Source organism: Pezoporus occidentalis, unplaced genomic scaffold, assembly GCF_034315485.1.
Source record: "Pezoporus occidentalis ecotype Australia unplaced genomic scaffold, CSIRO_AGI_Poc_V1 ctg18, whole genome shotgun sequence".
Taxonomy (NCBI): domain Eukaryota; kingdom Metazoa; phylum Chordata; class Aves; order Psittaciformes; family Psittacidae; genus Pezoporus; species Pezoporus occidentalis.
In genome coordinates, this window is record NW_026913640.1 from 8126156 (window position 1) to 8146946 (window position 20791).

The 20791-nt window shown below is 38.1% G+C and overlaps 1 protein-coding gene and 1 long non-coding RNA gene across 2 annotated transcripts in view; both read left to right on the top strand.

Annotated features, from left to right (window-relative positions):
* Window positions 1-20791, top strand: part of MICU2 (mitochondrial calcium uptake 2) — a 142348-nt gene that overhangs the window by 64304 nt on the left and 57253 nt on the right. The window contains exon 2 of the mRNA XM_062615212.1: window positions 14947-15094. Within this exon, the coding sequence (XP_062471196.1) occupies window positions 14947-15094 (148 nt within the window). The remainder of the gene's footprint in view (window positions 1-14946; window positions 15095-20791) is intronic.
* On the top strand, window positions 489-3839 carry LOC134161901 (uncharacterized). Its single transcript, XR_009964128.1, has 2 exons — window positions 489-1125; window positions 2142-3839. It is a non-coding gene; the product is annotated as an uncharacterized LOC134161901 (long non-coding RNA).

Consider the following 20791-nt stretch of genomic DNA (forward strand, 5'->3'; position numbering starts at 1 on the left):
AGATTGTTTCCAAGAATTAGAGAAGGGTGGCATACATAATTGTTAGACTCAGGTCAGAAAAGCTTCAGATGTTACCTTAAAGACTGTTTGGCAATCATAAAACTGCTCTAACTGGATCCACAAGATCAATGAAGCGTGAGAAAGTAGATCAGTTTTGAGTAAACCCATGTATAGTTTAATTTGAAATGTGCAGCTGCAGTTTTGCAGAAAACAAAATATAAAAAGCACAATGCTTTTATTCAGCTTGAAGTGAAAGCATTTTTTCCAGCTATCAATTTACAGCTTAAGATAATGGATTTTGGCAGAGTGCAGAGCTATTAAGTAATGTTTATTAAAATGGATAAGAAAGGATTTGAGAGGTGGCCTGTAAGAGAGATTTTTTAAAGGACTGGTTAGTAGAATAAAGAAATAGCATTTTCTTCTAGAAGTTTTATGTCCCTTTCATTTATGTCCTTTATAGGTCATTAATGAAGAAAATTGTGGTGATATCATCTTATTATTTAGTACAGTTTGTGAAGTGGTATGGAAACTTACAGAGTTTTTTTCACCTCTACTGTAAGGCTGAAAACCTTAAGCTTGTAAAACATTTATCCCAAAGAGAGAAATGACCAACTATATCTAAGTTTGCCTCAGTCACAAAACTACCATATAATTTGACATGAACTTGACATTCCCAGGGTCTATTGTCCATTGTGCAGTTCTTCACAATAGGCAATAGATGTGTGAAGCTCCATGCCAAAAGTCATTAAAGCCACTACAAGTTTGCATGGACTCAAGGAGATGCTGGGCAAGTGCCAGAAAGTGATATAACCAAGAATTCTCAAATACATAGAAACCACATCCAGCTCAGGATGTCCCTCAGCTCAAAATAGATTAATACTGAGAGAATATTTTTATTCCTTCCTAAGCATTTGCTTATGGCCAGTTCTTGAATTGATGCAGACACACTGCTCTTGCACTTTTAGTATAATGTCTGACTCATTCAGATGCTCTAACCTTGCAGCCACAGAACCATAATGAAGGAGAAGGGATATTGGATGAGGTGGACCTTTGGTCTGACCCAGTGCAGTCATTCATCCATTCTTCTGAGACCATCTCTGACCAAATTTGGGAAGATATTTAAATGTTTTCTAAATACTTTCAAGAGAGGGCTAGACATATCTGTGGGTTCCGCTCTGAGCGTGAGCTTACAGTGTATGTGTAAGTCTTAACAGTGTATGTGTGCATATTTTTGTTTTTCTGAATAGAAATGCTTTTGGAGTCTATATCTGCTAAGAGGTCACAGAATTGAAATATTCCAAATGGAAGGTCAAAGCTTTGGAGCACTACAGAGCCTTGGACACAGGGATGTCTTGGCACTTTTTCTGCAGTTAGAAGCAGGGTATAACTACTTTAAATGAATATTTTATAATAATAAGCTTTAATATCATATAATGTCATATATATAATCCAAAGATTTCTCTATTTAGAATAATCTAAATATTACTGAGTTTACCAACTGACACTTATGTGGGCTGACTTCTTTTAAGTCTATTCTGCATGAGCAATAAAAATATTAAGACATGATGACATTCAAGGTAGGTATGGAGTTTAGGCACCCCTGTAGGCGTCTTTGCAATAGGGGGTACCCTGGGACCCCATTCTTCACTGCAGATGTTCCCCAAAGATCACCTAAGTGGAGGTAATGGCAAGGAGAGTTTGAGCTTGGCTGAGCACATGCCCTAGATGCAGTGGAGACCAAAGAAATGTGCATTTCTCTTCCATTGTCTTTCAAAATGAGTAAGGTGTTTCCTAAGCACAGTGAGGACAACCCTGTAAATAGTATCTACCCATCTCATTACTGGCTTCAGTGCTACAGATCCAGAATGAATCTGGTTTTTATGGATGATGGTTAGTGCTAGCTAAACATCAACTCACCAGTTTGTGCTTTCAAGTTGTTACATTATAGTGGTGGCTAATGAATCTTCTCCAGCAGATAGGGGAAAATTTACTTGCGTAATTTTAGGTACTACTGTAAACATTTACAAATCAGCAGACTATCTTTGAAAAATGTAGGCATGCTTGAGATCTTAGGATGTCTGAGAACTTTTATTTCATTAAGAGAAAAGAGGTTGGACAAATACAGCATTAATTTGACTCAGTCTGATTTTTACACAATGTCATCCGTCTTGAATTAAATGCTGTAGTCAAATTATTTCACAAAAGAAGTCTGAGATAAAGATAATCTTAAAAACTTTGAAGAGGAGGAGAAGAGAGAGTTGCATCAGATAGAGTTCTGGACCTCCCAAAGAAATGTAATTTTTGTGCTAATAGCACAGTCTGCTTCCAAGAATATGGCAGCTTTGATAAATGAAGCAACACTGATAACCACTGAGGTCTTGAAACAGAAAATCACCAGATGCTTGATGACCTGCTTAAATGGTACAACCTCTACAAAAGCTGTTTAAGGTGCAGCCAGGATTACTGAAAACAACTTTATCTGTGGTACAGAGGAATGTAGCACAGAAAAATGGATGACCTACCAGGTACGGGTTTCTGCTAGATTGAGATGCTGCAGAGAAGAAAATCTAGTGTTGCATTGTGACCTTGCAGTTGTGCTGAAGGTGCAGCAGTGATGGGCTTCAAAGGGAGGATTGAGAAAACATACTTGAACTTTCATTATAGAAGGAAAGTTCAAAATTAGAGAATGGAATTTATAAACACAATAAAAAATGAAGGGTCGTTACAACTCTGCTGTAATCAGGAATACACTGGTTTTACACTCAGTAATGGCTCCAATTAAAATAAATGTCAGTGTTACCTTATTCAGCATTTCATACTGAATTAATTTCAACTTTCAGCATAACTGTTACTGAAACTACTGAATGTAAAAGGGATCTTTTGAACTTCTGTGGAGTAAATCTAATATCCTGGACAGTTACCTTCTTGACATCCACTTTAGAGGTAGTAAGACATTATCCCATTGCAAAGAAAGTGTGTGTATAAATTAATTTAATGAATTCTGGCTTCTGTTACTTTCTGCTGGTGTCCTTTACTTTGTCTCATCTGTTTAGTTTTCTGTATTTTTTTTTTCTGTTAGAGGCTGTCAGAAACTGATCTTAGAAGTTATAATCTACACAGCGATGTGCTGGAACTTTTAAGATCAATCTTGCCAATATTGCGAACTTAAAGTATTACGGAAATCTGATTAAATAATGGTGCTTAGTTCAAAGCAAATATGTCAATATTTAATAATAAATATGGTTTTAATAATAAATATGTTCTAGGAAAAAATGTTGATTGCAATGTTTAATTAGTCAATGGGAATACCAGAATTTAGATTAAACTTTCAGTATGATTTATGTTTTTCTGAACAAGTGGCACGGCAGAACTAACTCTCTCTTTATCCAGTCTTTCCATGTGTAATCTTTGTGTCAAATGAAAGTGCTTTAGAAGAAAAATTCTGTGTAGGTAGAAAGTTTAAAAAAATAAGCAAGTCTGAAAAATATGCCTGGTCATTGGAAAATAAATATAGTGTGTTTAGGACATTCAGGTTTAAACACATAACATTGTCACAAGATCAGTGACTCCTACAGAAAACAAATCATGTGTTTAGACAAAGTCAGCAGCTTTATGGAGAAATAAATATAATTTTACAACTTAATTACAGTATAAACATTTCTTGTGGTAGCAAATACTTTGTTGTTATTGTTGTATTAATCTTACAGGACATATGGATGTTTGTTTCAGTATCTCCTGGGACCTGCTAAATCCTCTGAGCATAACTCTGGCCGCTGTTGTAAAGAGCCAAACTTTTTAGCCATTTTTCATCTTTGTGGCTAAACCTTTAATAAATAAATTTTAAAAACAGAAAAAGAAATGAAGGCTTTAAAGAGATTCTGTTTTCTTTCTTTTACATGTTATTCTCTGATTAATTTATCACTGTGGAAGTTTTATCTCATAGTGTTAGTTCACTGTATTTAAAAGTGAAGAATTTCACACTTCCCAGATGCTGTTGAATCTTTGGGAGGGTTGGTGGTGGTAGGCTTTTCTATGGCAACCTAATCAGTTCACTCCCCATCACTTATGGCACCTTTTTAAGTACCAAGCTCTCTGAGAACTGAGAAAATGTCTTGTTGTAACATAGGTAATAATGAGGTTTAAAATCTGATAGACTTTTTGTACAGTACAGAACATATTGTGGCATATTCAGGTAAGTATTTCATGCTTATGTCTAACTTGGCATGTCTAACTTGGAAATTTTTGTTATAAAGGCTGGAGAAAAGAAAACTTTCTCCTCCAATCACCAACCCCTGAAAATTTAAATCTTCCGGGGGAGCAGTAATGTGATTAGCTCTGCATTGTTCACATTATCACAGAAGGGAATTCTGATTCTTTCTGAACACATTTTTCCTGTCTTTCCAGCAGTCTGTCACATCTAGGATTCTTATATATTCATTCTTAAGGGAATAATATTTTTTGACTGTTGCCTACTATTTGGGCTCTCCTTTATTTTAAACAGGGGTTTTGGGGTTTTTGTTGTTGGGTTTTGTTGGTTTTTTTTTTTACTTTCTGAGTGTTATAGCAAGTACTTGTGTAGTTGCATGCCCTCTTCTACTTTGATGTGTTACTGCAGACTCTAAAATTCCTAATTCCTTTATCAGTAAATGTTTTTATGTAACTTTGCTGTGTAAAGCACTGCTACCAGTGTACAACTGGTATGTACACTGGTATGATGTACAGTGACCATTGATACTGTTAAATACATGAGTGGATTAAAAGAAGTTCTTTAAAGCACCACTTTGTAGAGCAAGTGACCAAGGAATAATAAATTCAGGGCTCCTGTCTCAGCTGAGTACCAGCCAACAGAACATTCTTCAAAGATTCACTGCATTTTTTAACTGCTTCTTTATATTGAAGACTTCGAAAAGGAGATTATTGAAATGTGGATAAATTCGTAACAGCTACAAGTTTCTTTTAAAGTATTTGCAGACTGACTAAGTAAAAGAGAGACATTTAGAGAGACAGGTGACAGCTAGCATATATGATGCTTGCATATTTAAAATTGTAATCTTTTTTTTTTCTTTTCTCTGATAATGTAGTATAAGCATTTCTAAGCCTTACATAGGCATCCTGTTTGGCTTGGTTTGAGTTGTATTTACTTTTCTGTACAGTAACACAGTTCTTAGTCCAGGAAGATGAAATCACAGGGTATTTCTGTTTTAGGGGTGCACACAAGTAGTTATAGATTCATAGGTTTTGCCGCTGTGTGGTTGGTTTTGATCAGTGCCGTGTTAGCCAGCTCAACAGCTGCAGTGCAGGGTTTATTTCTTTGTAACGGATTCCCGGTGTTGCGATGAAAATTCCCTGGTAGGGCGAGTCCAAAGTACCTAGGTTAAAAATTAACAGGATTCACGTTTTAATGTATCTTTTGGCACACTGTTTCTGTGAGTGGTACGGAAATCTGAGGCTGTTTTATCTTCACTTCTGTGGAAGGCACCTTGCATTCCAGACACTGTTTAAAACATTTTGGATGCGCAAACATGTTAACAATAGTGCTTAAACAAGATTGGTACTCTGAAATGTGTTTCAAAAACATGCGAGTGGCAGTCTTCTCTGGTGACAGAGAAGCAGTTTCTTTCAGTGTTTCCCTTGAAGTGTATACATTGTAAAATACCGTGTGTAAAATACCATGTAATGCTTTTTCAGTAATGCTTTTGGCACATTGTTGCAAACATAGGTTATACAGGCCTATTGGAAGTGTGTGTAACCATTGGCAGAGGCACTTTGAAGTGGTTTTAAAAAGCTTGTAAGACCAATTCTGGTACATTTTGAGGAGATATTTTTTTTTTGTTTGGATTTTTTTCTTGATTAGTTAGTGTTTTGTTTAAGTTTGTAATCACTGAACTCCCTACTATCTTAATTCCCATTCCACTGCATTTACTGCCTCTTGTTTAGGCCTTATACAGATTATAGTAGCCATCTTCTTTCTGGTCGCATTTATATATGGACATGGATATATCTCAAAGTGTGCAACCATTAAATGCTTTTTCTCCTGCCTTTACAGTTGTTACAGGATCAAGTACTATGACAGTAAAAGCTTTCAGAGCTGTAAATCATCAGGTAAATATATAGCACAGTGCAGCCGGCATGAGTTGGGCTGCAGAAATTCTGGTTTGGAGTTGCACTTCTCAGACTCTGACATACATAGTCCTGTTTTGAAAGGCATGCAATTAAACTGAACTGCCATGTAATAAATTGGATTGTCTCTTGATAGTTCAGAACAGATCAAGTAGAGCTACTATCTAAGTTACCCAAACAAAGTAAGAAGCGATTTGAAAAGAGCATATAATTTCCTTCTACAACACAAGCCCACATGAGAGGTAAACTCCTATTAACTTGAAAAGCCTAAAAGATCTGCAAGTCCAGGGTAAGCAAAAAGTTCAGATGGCTAGAGCCTCTCCAAGTTCCTCCTGAGAAGATGTGCTGACAGACACTCCGTACATCATTTGAATTGAAAAACAGGAGGAAAAATAAAGATAATACAGCATTTCAGGAGTGTGGCCAGCAGGTCAAGGCAGGTGATTCTCCCCATCTGTCCAATTCTTGTGGGATCCCCCCTGCAGTACTGTGTTCAGCTCCAGGGCCCCCAACACAAGAGGGACATGGATCTGCTTGAGCAAGTCCAGAGGAGGACCACAAAGATGATCAAAGGGCTGGAGCACCACTTCTATGAAGACAGGCTGAGAGAGTTGAGCTTATTCAGTCTGGGGAAGAGAAGGCTCAGGGGAAACCTTAGAGCAGCCTTTCAGTACCTAAAAAGGGAGCCTACAGAAAAGATGGGGAAGAACTCTGTCAGGGAGTGTAGTGATAGGACAAAGGGTAAACTGTTCTAAGATAAACCATTCTATGATTTTAAAGGCAATTAATTAAGCACCATGTATTGTTTACATACTTGCACATAGCATCTTTCAAAAATATCTAGGTTTTAACTCTAAAGATAAATGTGTTCATGTCTTCGCATCTTAGTGATGGACTGAAAAAGATCAGTGAGAAGCAGGTCCAACACATTTTTCAATTAAGTCTGTTGCCTGTCAAATACAATAACAGTGTGATGAGCTTTCCTAGAGAGCTGTATGAACCCATTTCCTGGGAATGTTGTGTTTGAGTTGTCTGTGTGGTCCCCCCACTGCTACGTATGTATTTAGTACCTCTGCACCAGTGTGTTCAAGTGGCGTGTCAGCCTCAGCAGGAGAATGTGTAAGTAGGGCGGTGTGATAACTTGCAAGTTAAGGTGTAAATGTATGGTTTGTTAACTAAACTGGTTCTCTAGCTTGTTAGAGCTTGGACACCTTATTTGCCTTTGTTACATTGTTAGGGCAAATGTGTTAGTTTCTGACTTCTTTTTAAGTTTATGTTTAAAAGCAAGCTCTGCTAAGGCTGAAATTTGTAGAATTGAATAGTGTAATTAAAAAAAAAAACACCTTCTAAACCAAGACTTTTCTATATTATTCTTACATCTGGGTTAATTTTCCTTTCAGCATGGGTTCTAGTGACAGTGGAAGATGTGCTCTGTGTAAACCAGTTTAGTCCAAACTCAGTGAAATGCAAGGGGTGGGAGAAAAAAATTAAAATCAAAAATGTCAGGGGTTTAGATGCAAATAAACTGTTCAGCTGCTGCTTCAGACGTAACCATCACAAACTAGTACTAGCACAGCAGAGTTGTCTGACCAGCCATTTGAAAGAAAGAAGGGGAGGGGCACCTGTTAGTGCATAAAAAGGGCTTCATCTAATTTTGGAGTACCTATATTCAGCAGCATTAACAGTAGCCAAATATAAGGCTATTGCTTTTTCATTCTTCTCTTGTCCTTCTTTTAGCAGTCAGTTTTGCATCTCAGAAGTAGCTCCTGAGAAGGTATTTTAATCTTTTGTCCATTTCGTAGTTGGTGATTTTAGGGCTGTTACAGCTTTTTTATATAGTTTCACATAGAGTGGAGAAAGAAAAATTATATCGGGGGAAAAAATAACTGGAAAATGTAGACTATAAGCAGAAAAAAAATTAAGATCAAAACACCAGATTCTGTGCAAAGGCATAAAAAGTAAAATGAACAAAAGTGGAAGACAAAATTTTAACAGAATGGTAAAGTGTGTATGTGTATTTTAAGTCATTTCTGATTCATAATTAACTGCAAATATTTGAGTTTGTATACAAGTACTTACATTTTGACTGGATGCAAAATTTGCTTAGCAGTGTCACCAAGATCAGATCACAGGGATCAGCAGTGTTAGAGAAATCTCAGGTAAGTGTTATCAAGACTTTGTTTATGCAACCCTTAGTTTTTATTAATTAAAAAAAAAAAGAGTTACACTGAATATAAAGATTTTACTTGGCTTTAGCTTGCTATTTTTCATGCCCAAAAGATCAAAGCCAAATACTGAACACCATGAATTCGTTATTAGCATCCTAAATTATGAGACTGATAAACAGATTCATTACATCAAGCTGAAAATTAATTGTAAGACATAATGTTGTTGCCCTTATGCATCTCTCAGTGCAGGAAGCCAAGAAGGAAACAATAGTCTTCAGTAATGCTTAGAGACGCCAGTGGTTGCTTATCCCCTGATCCCTTGCCATGACAACTGCAGAGGAAAACATCCTTCTAGAGCTGTTTTCATGTCATTCAATTCTAATTTGCCATCAACTATGATAACTTTACCATGGGTATTATCAATTTGGCACTGGAGGCTTGACATAAAACCACAAAGGCAACTAAATTCCAAATTAATGCTGAAACTTCATTCTTAATTCACCGGGTTGTGTGGGGGAGCATGTGGGAATACCCAGCGTTTGAAGCCCCAGCTGTACCCACACACAATACAACAAGTTAAGGATGGAATTTCAGCACAAGCCTTAACATTAATGCAGCATAGCTCTGTTGTGTGGTTTGATTTCTTCTTGCATGGCACTGTTAAAGACAACAATAAACCCAAGTGAATCTCAGAGTAATTTGAAATTATGCTTTAAGAATCTCATGCAAGCCATAGTAATAGATTCCTCTCACACGTTACCTCTCAGTAAATTTGAATTTTTGTATCCTGCTTACTTTGAGTTTTCACTGCTGGAAACTGCTGAGATGTTAGATTACACAGACCTTAATACCTGGAGTCCAGCCTTAAGTGCATAATTGTTTCCTACAGTATACCTGTCTTTACTTGATGCTCATTTTGTGGAATAGAATAAAAGAGGTAAACTTTGCTTTTTGTCCTGTGCATGCATTTTTATGAGCAAAATGAGCTATGACAGTGTTTTTAGAAACATCAGGAAAGTCAAATCTTTTTTATCTGAAGGACTTCTTGGATGACTCAGGAAAAAGTACTTGGAAATTAGTCAGGACTTAATTGAGTGGAAATGATACTGAAATGCTGGGAGAGAATTTGGTCCCCAGTGAATGCTTTAGGTTTGTACTTTAAAAGAAGATCAATCTTAAGTGATTGAATCAGCCTTTTCTTCAAAACATAATTTTTGTTCAGTCTTTGGTTAGGCATTTGGAATGTGATTAGAATAGTTACTCAGTCATTTATCCCTTCTCAGAACAAATGAGAGTTATGTTTCTAATCTACTTTCAGAAATTCATAGCTCTCTATGTCTTCCTATATATTTCCATCCTTTACCAGCTGTTTTCAGTGCTAAAGACATGGAGAGATACATATCAGTGAAGAGAATAGTGAAGGAAAGGGATACAGCTTTTAAACAAGCACATAAGCTGCTGTTGTAGACCCATCTACATTTTAAACTTAGCCACATGACATGGCCTATACCTGCTTCAGGATGCCCATGTCCTCTTTTGTGAGATAGTACATCTGCTTTTGCTCAGGAATAGGGACTGTTCTAAACCATAGTTTCAGGAATAACTTGATCACTGGCAAACGTCTAGAAACAACAAACAATTTGGTGGAAAAAAGTGATATAGTTAAAGCAAAGAGTCTGGTAATTATGCTTCAGAACACCCTCTGAAATTATGTTTTGCATTGGAGAATAATCACAGCGAAGTGTTATGCTCATATTGTTTATTTAGATTATGAGAGTGGGTTTGTGAGGTGAAACAGAGAAGAACAGAGGCTGTATAAGGGTCATAGTTGGCAATGTGACTAATGAAAGTGTGATGACTGAAAATGAGAAAGGTGTCACTCAGAGCTTTATTAAATGCTGGCAGTATGTTTAAGAAGAAATTATGAAAAGCAAGCATAAGATCATCAGTGCATTTAAAGGCCAAATGTCCAGCTACATGCAATTTAATTAAAATTGCACAAATAATTGTACTGAATATTTTTGACAAATTATGAATTATATGGCTTACACCTGAAAAGTCATCACTTTTTTGGTGTCATTAAACTTGATTGTGAACTTCTAGCCTCTGATGCCAAGTGTAGCAGGTTGAAGTCCTTAATTCATATTAAACCAAACTGAACAGTATTATTGTTGGTTTAGGAAAATGTTGTGAAAAATATGTCAATTGAAAGGCCTGACATCATCATGATGTGTTATTTGAGTATGTGACCACTGATGGTACCTGCCTCCACTCTGGACAGTAGAATCTCCATATTCCTTACACACTTTCTGGTCTGGCCAAATCATATAATACCTCTGCCACCACCTCTTTTCCTTCACCTTCTACTCTACAGTTATATTTGCCCAGATTTTCATTCTCTTATGCAATAGAATTGTGCAGATGTCTTTGGTGTGAAGGAACATCAGCCTTTTTTCATGGTGCTTTATCCCTCCCTGCATCTTCTGGATGGTCTGTCTAGACAGCTAAAGTCCCTGTAATTACATTCCTGAACTGCTGTTCTCACCGCTCATTACAAAGGGGGCCTGGATTAACTGTGTTTAATGGAGGTGCTTGTTCGGTAGCTGTATGAAGCTCCAATGGAGAACTCAGCTCAGTCATTATCATAACTTTCCCGTAGGCACTGGCGGGTTGCTATTAGGTCCCTGTGAAGGTTTTTTATTCCAGATTGCAAAAGCCCAGCTTGCTCAGCTTCCAGATGCTCTCTAGTAGAAAGGATCTTTGTGAAAACTTTCAGGTTATTTTTTGTCATAGGTTTTGGGCAGAATGCACAGCCAATTGGGGAAGTTTCAGCCTTTATTCTCATAACTGTCAAGGCATGAAAGTTATTAAGCATTTTTAAAATATTTTGATAGGCTTTTTATTTTGCCTGTACATGTTTCACAGTCCTTCACTGAGGTCTGCCTTATGCAGACCTCCATAAATTAAAGTGTAAAATGTGAGATATGGGGTAATTGCTTTTGTGTTATACTTCTGCACTTCTGATTGTTGCACAGTGGGTTTTGTTTGGTTCTGATTTTTTTTTCCTTTATCACTAACATACTTGGAGTATGCTGTAGAGACTGTCACAGTAACCACACTAAAACATGGTGGGAAAACAGAAATAAAGGTACCTGCCATCTTTATGGTATAAATGGTTTTGTAGCTGGTATAAGTGGTTTTACAGCCATTGGAATGCCATGAATTTTCAGTCTGAGGCCATAGAAGTAGTAAGCAGTTACTCGTGAACAGCTGAGCTCTAGCGCAGCCCTGGCTGAGCTCATGCTGGTGTGCAGGAACCAGGGCGCTTTTAGTGGACACTGAGCTTTTTTCATATACAGTGACAGGACATCGGAAATTTTGCAAAAGCTTTGAAAACAAAGTAGGAGATGGCACAGCTGATGCATTTCATCCCATAAGGTTTGCTTATCTCATTTGTGCTAATATTTGAAGCTGCCTTTCATAAGAGGTGAGCCATATTCCTGTGGCTGTTCTGCAAATCAGGGATGCTAGTTTCATGAAATGAAAGGAGCTTGATGAGTCACATGTTATTGTAATTCTGGTGGCAATACATTCTTTTCCAAACACAGGGCAGTCTTCAGAGTTAAAATGTGAACTTGTATCTATCTATTTCAGTTAAAATTGTGGATTGCTGGAATTCAGTACTTTGGTATCAGTCACAGTCACAAGTTTAGCTTTAGACGGAATTCAGACAAATTCTGCAAGACTTAAGAAACTTGAAAATCCAGTTGGTTTGAAGACATTGTAAGATTAGCTCTTTACTTTTTGTCTAAATATTTTATTTTGTGTTTGTGCAGAAAGGTTGTTTTTCATTCCTTAATTTTAGTTAAGGGACAACTGTGAAGCAATTTTCCATTTCTTCTAAATTTACTGTAGGGCAAAAATTGTTCCTGTTGTTAGGAGAAAGAGATGATTTTAATAAGAATACTGCATGTTAATAGCCACCAACTATGAACTATTCATATGATATCTGCAACATTTGTTGAATCTTGTTAACTAAGCAATTACAGAATCACTTGTCCCCCAAAGTTTTAAAAAGAATAAAGCTAAAGATCTCATTACATTACATTTATTTTTAAACAGTGTTTTCCAGAACATACGGATCTGAATCACAGAACAGCAGCAGGGCAGCTTGTGTGTAGGCCATGATGAAGCTCCATACTGTATAAGAAGCTTAAGGCAGTGCTATTGATACAAAGTGGTCATATCTAAAACAAAGCAAACCTTGGCTTCAGATGCTTGTAAGTAGCCCTCATTCTCCTTGCATATCAGAATATTACTGTTTTAGTAAGTGGCTGATGCTAGCAGAAACGTGCAAGGTGTAGGATTAAATGGCAAGTTGCAGCCTTCTATTTAGAACTATAATTAAGTATAATATAGTATAAAGTAGTATGGTAATAATTGTATCCAGGCTGTGGCTGTAGGTCTTCCAGTTGTACCCTTTTTCTTGAGATCCCCGAACTGTACAAACATATGGTCCCCATATCCAGTTAGGGACCACGGTGAGTAGAAAAAAATGAAACCTAATGACACAAAATTGAAATGCTTCATCCTCTTCTCTGATGTCTCATTGTCCGGTGAACTGTTTTTCCTGTTTCTTCAATGGACTGGTTATTGGGCGCAGCTTGTGGTCCACTCTCACGTTCTAAGAGTCCTTCACTTTGAAGAAGTTGGTTGTTACTGTTAGACTACACTGGGTGCCATTATCTGGGGCTGCCTATATCAGTACAAGTCCTCCATCTCATTGCTCTGCCTCATCAGCCTGACACTAAACCTGGTGTTTTCTATTTTAACTTCAGAGCCCTGTCTGAGAGCTAGAAGCTATCATCCCAAAACAGCTTATATGTTCATCGTATCAGCTAGCTCCCCCTCTATCTTTGCCACTTCATACCAAAGTCCTGTCATGTTGTTGGCTGAGTGGAGGAAATGTAACTGCTAATGCTTGATTTTGCAGTTGTTCAAACTCAGCAGAGGAGGCAAAGTTAGCAGTCCCCATCCTGGAGGAATAGCAACTTAAAACTCAGGTGTCAGAAATCCAGTCACAGCTTTTAAGCGGTTCAGTCTCATTCCCTTCTGTCTTGCCCACTTCCTGGATGTGTTCATACAAACACACGTGCACCCCATTACCTGCTATATTTACAAGTATCTGGGCACATCCCCAATTTTCCTAACAACCTCCCATGCAGCTGGTGCCTCTTATCTTGCATGTTGCTATACCAGTTCTGACTGCAGTAAAACCAAGAGAGGTGTTCCCCCTGGTCTCCCCCCTTGTTCATCTATGTACTGTCTGCCTGTCTGTCTACCACCACTCACCCCATAAACACAGCACAGCAAGCCCTGTGTTTTAACATCTCATAGTGAGACCCTAGCTGCGCCTGCAGCTGGTCTGAGTTTAACTAGGAGCCTGTCTCAGGAGTGTGCCAGTGTGCAAAATGCAGCATACACCAGCACTATACTGGGTTGCTCTAATGCCAGGCAGTCCATAGGAATGATCCAGAAACTGAAAATTGCATAAACAGTGATTTTTTTCTGGAAGATGTGATGCAGCACCTCAGTAGGCCATGCCCTAGGCTATACCTGCTCATCTGCATCACACATGGAGTAATGTCACAGGCACTGACCTAGCCACAGATCCATCTTGGTATTTACTGACTTGTTTCAAGTATGTTCAAGTTGGAATTTTGGTTCGTAGTCTTGGATTTTCTTGCTTTTTTTTCACTTTCTCACATCTTTGAACAGTCCTAAAATTGAGTGATGCTGCTGGTGGTAAAATTGTTCCGTGTTCAAATATGCACAGGATGTTCTGAATTTTAAAGTGTCTTGGTTTCCTGTTTTCACTTACCGTCTCTGAAATCCTAAGAAAATATTTCACCATGTCTGTGTCCTCTCTTGCTGCCACTAACTGTTACTACTCATCAGAATGTTGTCAACTTGTGTAATTTTGATCATGAATCTCAATATTTAAAGGGGGGGATGGAAGTTGGAAGATTTTTGTTTGCTTGAGAAATCAACTTTGGGTTTGGTGATGAAATCTGTGACTTGTTGGTGTTTTCATTGCTTTTCCTGTTTTTTCTGACTTCTCTGGAAGGTAGGCCTACACTTAAACTCGTTATTCTCCCATCTTAGGAGTTGCTCCACATCTTGATGACTGACTTCAGGAGTTATCATGCAGACCACATTTTCAACCTTTGCTGAACCAGTCGCTAATCTGGCAAAATACTGTTTGCTGTTTGGTCGGTTCAGTTTTCTGTTGAGTTAACAAACTGAATTTGGCTTTAATTGAATTTAGCTAGACTGCGACAAGTAGTCCAGCTGGCAAAGGAGAGGGTGCAGGACCATATGCCCAAGAGCGAGGGAATAGGAGCTAAGGGCAGCCTTTGGTGACAGCAAGCCATTAATTTAGCTCAGCTGTGTTGTTAAGGCATGCTCTCAGTGAAGCCAAATTTAAACGTCATTCATTAAATTGTGCCGTAAAAGCTTTAATTCTTGGTAGTCTCTTCTTGTGGCTACCCACAAAATACTGAAGTTAATCAAGATCAGGTATAGGATTCCTTCTAATTACAGAGTTGGTCTACAAATGCAGCCATCTTTCTGCATGGATGTTTTTTTTCTGTTTCAGAAGGAAGATGCCATTCATGTGGAAATGGATGAAAGACTGTCTCTTCGGAAGCATCGCTTCATGCGTTTTGCATCATTGGAATATGAAGGAGAGTATTACATGACACCAAGAGATTTCTTGTTGTCGGTTATGTTTGATCAAGTTGAACGTAAGTGGTTTTCTCATCTTTGTGTTTGTGAAGGAAAAGAAACTTGCAGGTCCCCTTCAAGATGTAATTTGCCAGTCACTGGGATAAGATCCTTTATTTGACATAAATCAACAGAAGCCAGTTTATAAATGTTGTATGTATGGATTCTTACAGGCATCACCACCCTTTACACCAGTGAATTTATGCTGATGATTTAGAAATCTGGTGACTTGATGAATGAAATTACATCTCTGCATAATTTGCATGTCTGATCAGTATGTAGTTCCTCAATTACTTACATGCCACAGAATATAGTAGGAGTGTAATATAATAGTGTTCATACCATTCCTGGCCCCATTAACTGTCTATCCACTTCACCAATAAATACTCTGTGACCTTATTTCTTAGAAGAAGCAGTGATGGCAGTGACTTGAATGAGTGTAATGAAGCATTGAGCTCAGCTCTAGGTTTCTGGTTTCAAATTTCGTTTGGTTTATGCAAAACCTAACTAAGAACAAATCAAAATTGTATGCATGTTCTTAAAAAAGTACTTCTAAAAGCATGCTTTATGGGGAGAAGATAAGACCAGCACACAAATAAGAAGTGCCCTAGGTGGTTGTTCTCTTTTCCTCCAAAAAATTGGCTTTCATAGCTTTCCAAAGAATTTTTTGCTTTACAAAATTTAAATTTTCCAGATTTCCAAGAGGGTTGTCGTTCAGAGAACAAATAATGTCTTAGTACCTCTGCTGTGGGAAAGAGGGGTAAATCCCAACTTTAATCATTACATGCTGCAGTCTGCACATACCAACCAGGGCAGCACTTTGTCTAGCAAAAGCCGTTCATAGTCTGGGATGTTCTGCCCAGCTAGCAGCAAATGTCCAAGTCATATCGGAGTGCTGAACAGGATATACAGAAAGGAGTTCAAGGTACTGTGGAAAGGCTAGTGAGACAGGGAGAAGGAAAGAGACTTAATGCACTTTGATTCAAGCCTCTGGGAAGCTTGGGGCAGAGTAGAGTTCACTGAGTTGCAAGTGGTCAAAGAACAGGAAACAAGAAAAGTTTTTTTTGTGTCTGCCAAAAATCTGTAGGTGATAAGGATACATGGCTTCACTGCTGACACACAACTTCTAATATTATACAAAGCTGAATGTAAATCCTTAGGACTTTATGACCTTGAGAGTCATGGAGACTCTCAAAATAACTTTTTTTTTTTTAATATATGGCTAACAAAAAGAGTTATTTCTCCTTCAAATCTTAGGTCATTAAGTTAAAAACCTAGAAGAGGTTTTCTTTTAGGTTTTCCAGTCTGAAACAGTGAAAGACAGTGAATGCTGAAATTCGCAGTTTTGAAGGTGTGGGTTTCAGACAGTTGTCTGTGAAAGCAAGGTTAGAGAAATAAGTGTTTTTCAGTCTTAGCAGTTCATACATATTAATTGATTACTCCAAGTATAATAGTGCAGATTTTTAATGAAGTGGTATGGGGGTAAGGTTTATTTGTAATGCAGCCAAGTTAATTTCAGGTACTTTGATAATATGAGCAGAAAACAGCATTAAATATTAAAAAAAAAATGACAAAAAAAAACATGAAGAAAAAAAAAATCTTTGCATTAATGCCTATTTAGAATTTCAAATTGAGATCAGGCTTACAACAATAGCACCGTAGACAGTTCATAAGAAAAATATAATCTAATGCTCCTAAACATTTGCTTAACCATCATTGATGTGGATTCTTCAGGCAGTAGCATAAACCCAACAGTAAACAATTCTCTTCAAGTGACATTTCTAGGGATTTTAGGTTTTCTTGTAACTGCAAACACGCAAAGCTTTTGTTAGCAGAGAATAAGATGGTTTAGGTATTTTAAAGTCAGTGGTTTGAACATTTTGTTTAGAAGCGTTTCATACAAGGAAAATGAACAGACCTATCTCAAGTGTCTGTCCGGGTATATTTAGAGTAGATGAAGGTGGTGAATTTCATAGCAAAGCATCAATTATTTTGGGAAACTTCCTGCTTATATAGTAAAATTAATTCCCTTTCACCCTGAACAGTGGTTTTAGAAATGAAAACAGGCATGCCAACACTAATACTAGAAAGCCCTTTGCATACTGGCATACTGAGATGCAATTTTAACACGTGATAACTGCATGCAAATGGTGAGTCTTGTAATGCTGAAGTTAAGTCTGCAATGATTTGGTTATTTGCTACCTATTTTTTATTAATCGCTAATAAAAAAAATACGCAAAACTCTTGGGAAAATTTGAAGCACCTTGGCCTTAATCATTCATCTTCATAGCTGTTTGCTTGGAGTTTGCCAGTGGTTGTTGTATATAATAATATGGAAGGCTTAGGGCTGTTCTGAGGTTTTGCTTCTGCTTTTTTTTACAGATAATAGGCAGGGACATATGATCAGCCTCAGGAGCAATTTAGCTGTGTACACCAAGAAATATTGCTGAGGTTGATCACAACATTCTGCTCCTTTGTTCCTGTTCAGAGATAAACACTTCCAAAGGGGAAAAAGCCAAGTGAAAAGGGGGGTTGAGAAGAAGTTACAGGTTGGAAATTGAGGCCTTTGTCCAGCCCCCTTGGGGTTGTTTTGCTTACTGTTGCTTGTCATTGGAGAATTACTTTGAAATCTCCTGTTAGTTCTTAAGCACAATTAAATGTAGAAGAAAGTAAATGCAGTGTTGTGTAAACCAGATAAGTTGTTGGTGCTGGATCAAAAATGCTGACGTTAGAAAATACCAAAATATTTTAGCTATGTCCAGATTGTCAAGTGAATTCCTGTACACACTTGGTTGGAATTTATTACAGAAGCAAAAATCTTAGGCGTGCCCTTTGACAAGGTTGCAAAACATGTAATAAATTATGATTTATTATAGAACACTTCCCAGATAAGAAAACAGTTGAACTGTAGTGCAAATACATCAGCTGCCATCCAGCCCAAGTGATCATGAACCCTGCTTGATAGACTTCAGTTCACTAGTTTTGCTCATTTGTTTCCTGGTGCATGGGTCTCTCTATTACTCCTTTTACTTAAGGTAGGCCAAAAATTGTGAAATCTTGGCACTTCTCTTGATTAAATCACACCTGCAAAGTTATTTACTGTCAGGGTGATAATGAAGAAAAATATTTACAGTGCTGACATCTAAGGAGAATGAGCTGATAACAAATGCAGGGTTTCCTGACAGACTTACTTTGTTCTGCATATTGACAAAGCAAAGGGCTCTTACAAAGGCAGAAAAGCACCATCAAAAAAAAAAAAAAAGTGCTTGCTTTTAGATGCAGTATTTCACATTTGATTACTTTTGTAAGTATTTGCCTAATTCTATTGCCGTTAGTTATTTCATGGAAGGAAGTAACCACCTCTTTATAAACAGTGGCAGACAATAAATGAGATGTGGTAGCATAGCACAGGATTTGTGCTTGTACGAAACACCTGAAACAGTCTGCGAGATATTCATGTAAATCATCATAGAATCATAGAATAGTTAGGGTTGGAAAGGACCTTAAGATCATCAAGTTCCAACCCCCCTGCCATGTCTGATGCAACAATAGGTTAGTGGAAAACTCTTTTCTGTTACTGTTCTTATCATGTAAAAACTTCCCAATGTCTAGTAATATCTAATAAGAATAATACAAACTTGCTGTGTTGCATTGGAAGTTCTAGCATCCTACCCGTGGCAGAAGGGGAGAGGGAGCTGGGGGTCCTAGCGGACAACAGGATGACCATGAGCCAACACTGTGCCCTTGTGGCCAAGAAGGCCAATGGCATCCTGGGGTGTATTAGAAGGGGGGTGGTTAGTAGGTCGAGAGAGGTTCTCCTTCCCCTCTACTCTGCCCTGGTGAGACCCCATCTGGAATATTGTGTCCAGTTCTGGGCCCCTCAGTTCAAGAAGGACAGGGAGCTGCTGGAGAGAGTCCAGCGCAGGGCAACAAAGATGATTAAGGGAATGGAGCATCTCCCTTATGAGGAAAGACTGAGGGAGCTGGGTCTCTATAGTTTAGAGGAGACTGAGGGGTGACCTTATAAGTGTCTATATATATATAAAGGGGGAGTGTCACGAGGATGGAGCCAGGCTCTACTCAGTGGCAAACAATGATAGGACAAGGGGTAATGGGTACAAACTGGAACACAAGAGGTTCCACTTAAACTTGAGAAGAAACCTCTTCTCAGTGAGGGTGACGGAACACTGGAACCCGCTGCCCAGGGAGGTTGTGGAGTCTCCTTCCCTGGAGACATTCAAAACCCGCCTGGACACATTCCTGTGTAACATTATCTAGGTGTTCCTGCTCCGGCAGGGGGATTGGACTAGATGATCTTTCGAGGTCCCTTCCAATCTCTAGCATACTGTGATACTGTGATACTGTGAAGGGTCGGAACGAGATGATCTTTAAGGTTCCTTCTAACCTAAACCATTCTATGATTCTGTGATTATAGGTGTAAGGGTAAAGCTCAGCTGACTTACACTGAATTTTCATTTCAATGCAGGAGTATTTTTAGAAGACACTTCCAGCTTCATTTAAAACTTATGTTTTAAACAGTTGCACATGCTTAGGCTCATATTCCAGATTATGTAACTAATACTGTGTTAGAGCTTCTCCATGGAAGTGTTGCTGGTATGCTGTTGTTGTAGAACATATAAGAAAACCTACATTAAATTTTGAAAAGGACTACAGGAATCCATCAGAAAATGAAGATTTTGCAGTACATTAAATCTGGAGTATGCTTATGTTCATTCTACCGGAAAAGATTATTCTACTACAGAAATACCTTCCTGTTTCAAGTAGAAGACAAATGTTCAGGTTAGCTTGTCTGATAACAGTTAATACCTGGTAAATAAAGGTCGTGATCCTTCTGTATATCCTCAGTACAGATTTAATGTATCATAACACCTTCACATCCCAAACCACTCCTTTATCTGCAGTAAAACAGATTTTCCTGTGTTCCATAGAACTAAGCTGCCAGAGGCAGTATTTCCACAGTAGAGTCCTGTCTGTGAGAGTTAGAGTATTGTAAGTTTGCTGGGAAGAAACTGTTTGAGTTGGTTAAGCTTTCTGTGAAAACATGGTTGGAACAAGTTTGTGGTATGTTTGCAGGTTTGATATGATGTGTGGCTTCATGTCATAGTATCAGCGTGATCATGACTGAATGAATCTGCAGAAAGGATAGAGTGCAAGGCTGCAGTGGCTAGAAGATTGAGTTCTCCATTATCCTTAGTAAAGATAAGTGCTGGTGCAGTCAGTGGGGTCTGGAGAGCCGAGAGGATCCAGCCAGTAAATCGGCATTTCGGAACAAGCTGAGTCTGTTCAGTCTTTCTGTTTCTGGATCTTGAGTTTTTGCCTCTAGTGGGAGTTCAGATGCCTAAAATTCAGTGTCTTCATTTTGACCTGAATTTCATATACAATAACTAATCAGACTGATATGAGTCATGCATGGGGATTCAGAGTCAAAAACTAAGATTTAAGCTTGTGTAACTGGTGAAGCTCCATACAGGAAGTGAGGATTAAAATGCTGTATGGAGAGCCATTGGCATACCTGGGAACTGAATGCCATGAGCTGAATTCTCCTGAATTTCTAATGCATTAACAAAGAGATCATTTTCTCTTTATCTCTGTATTTAGTATTTTTTAACACTGATGTGGTGGTGTTGCTCATCTTCTCCAGTAATTTCCACAAGCTGGGATATGCAGGACAGAGGTGACCCTTGACCAAGGCTAGA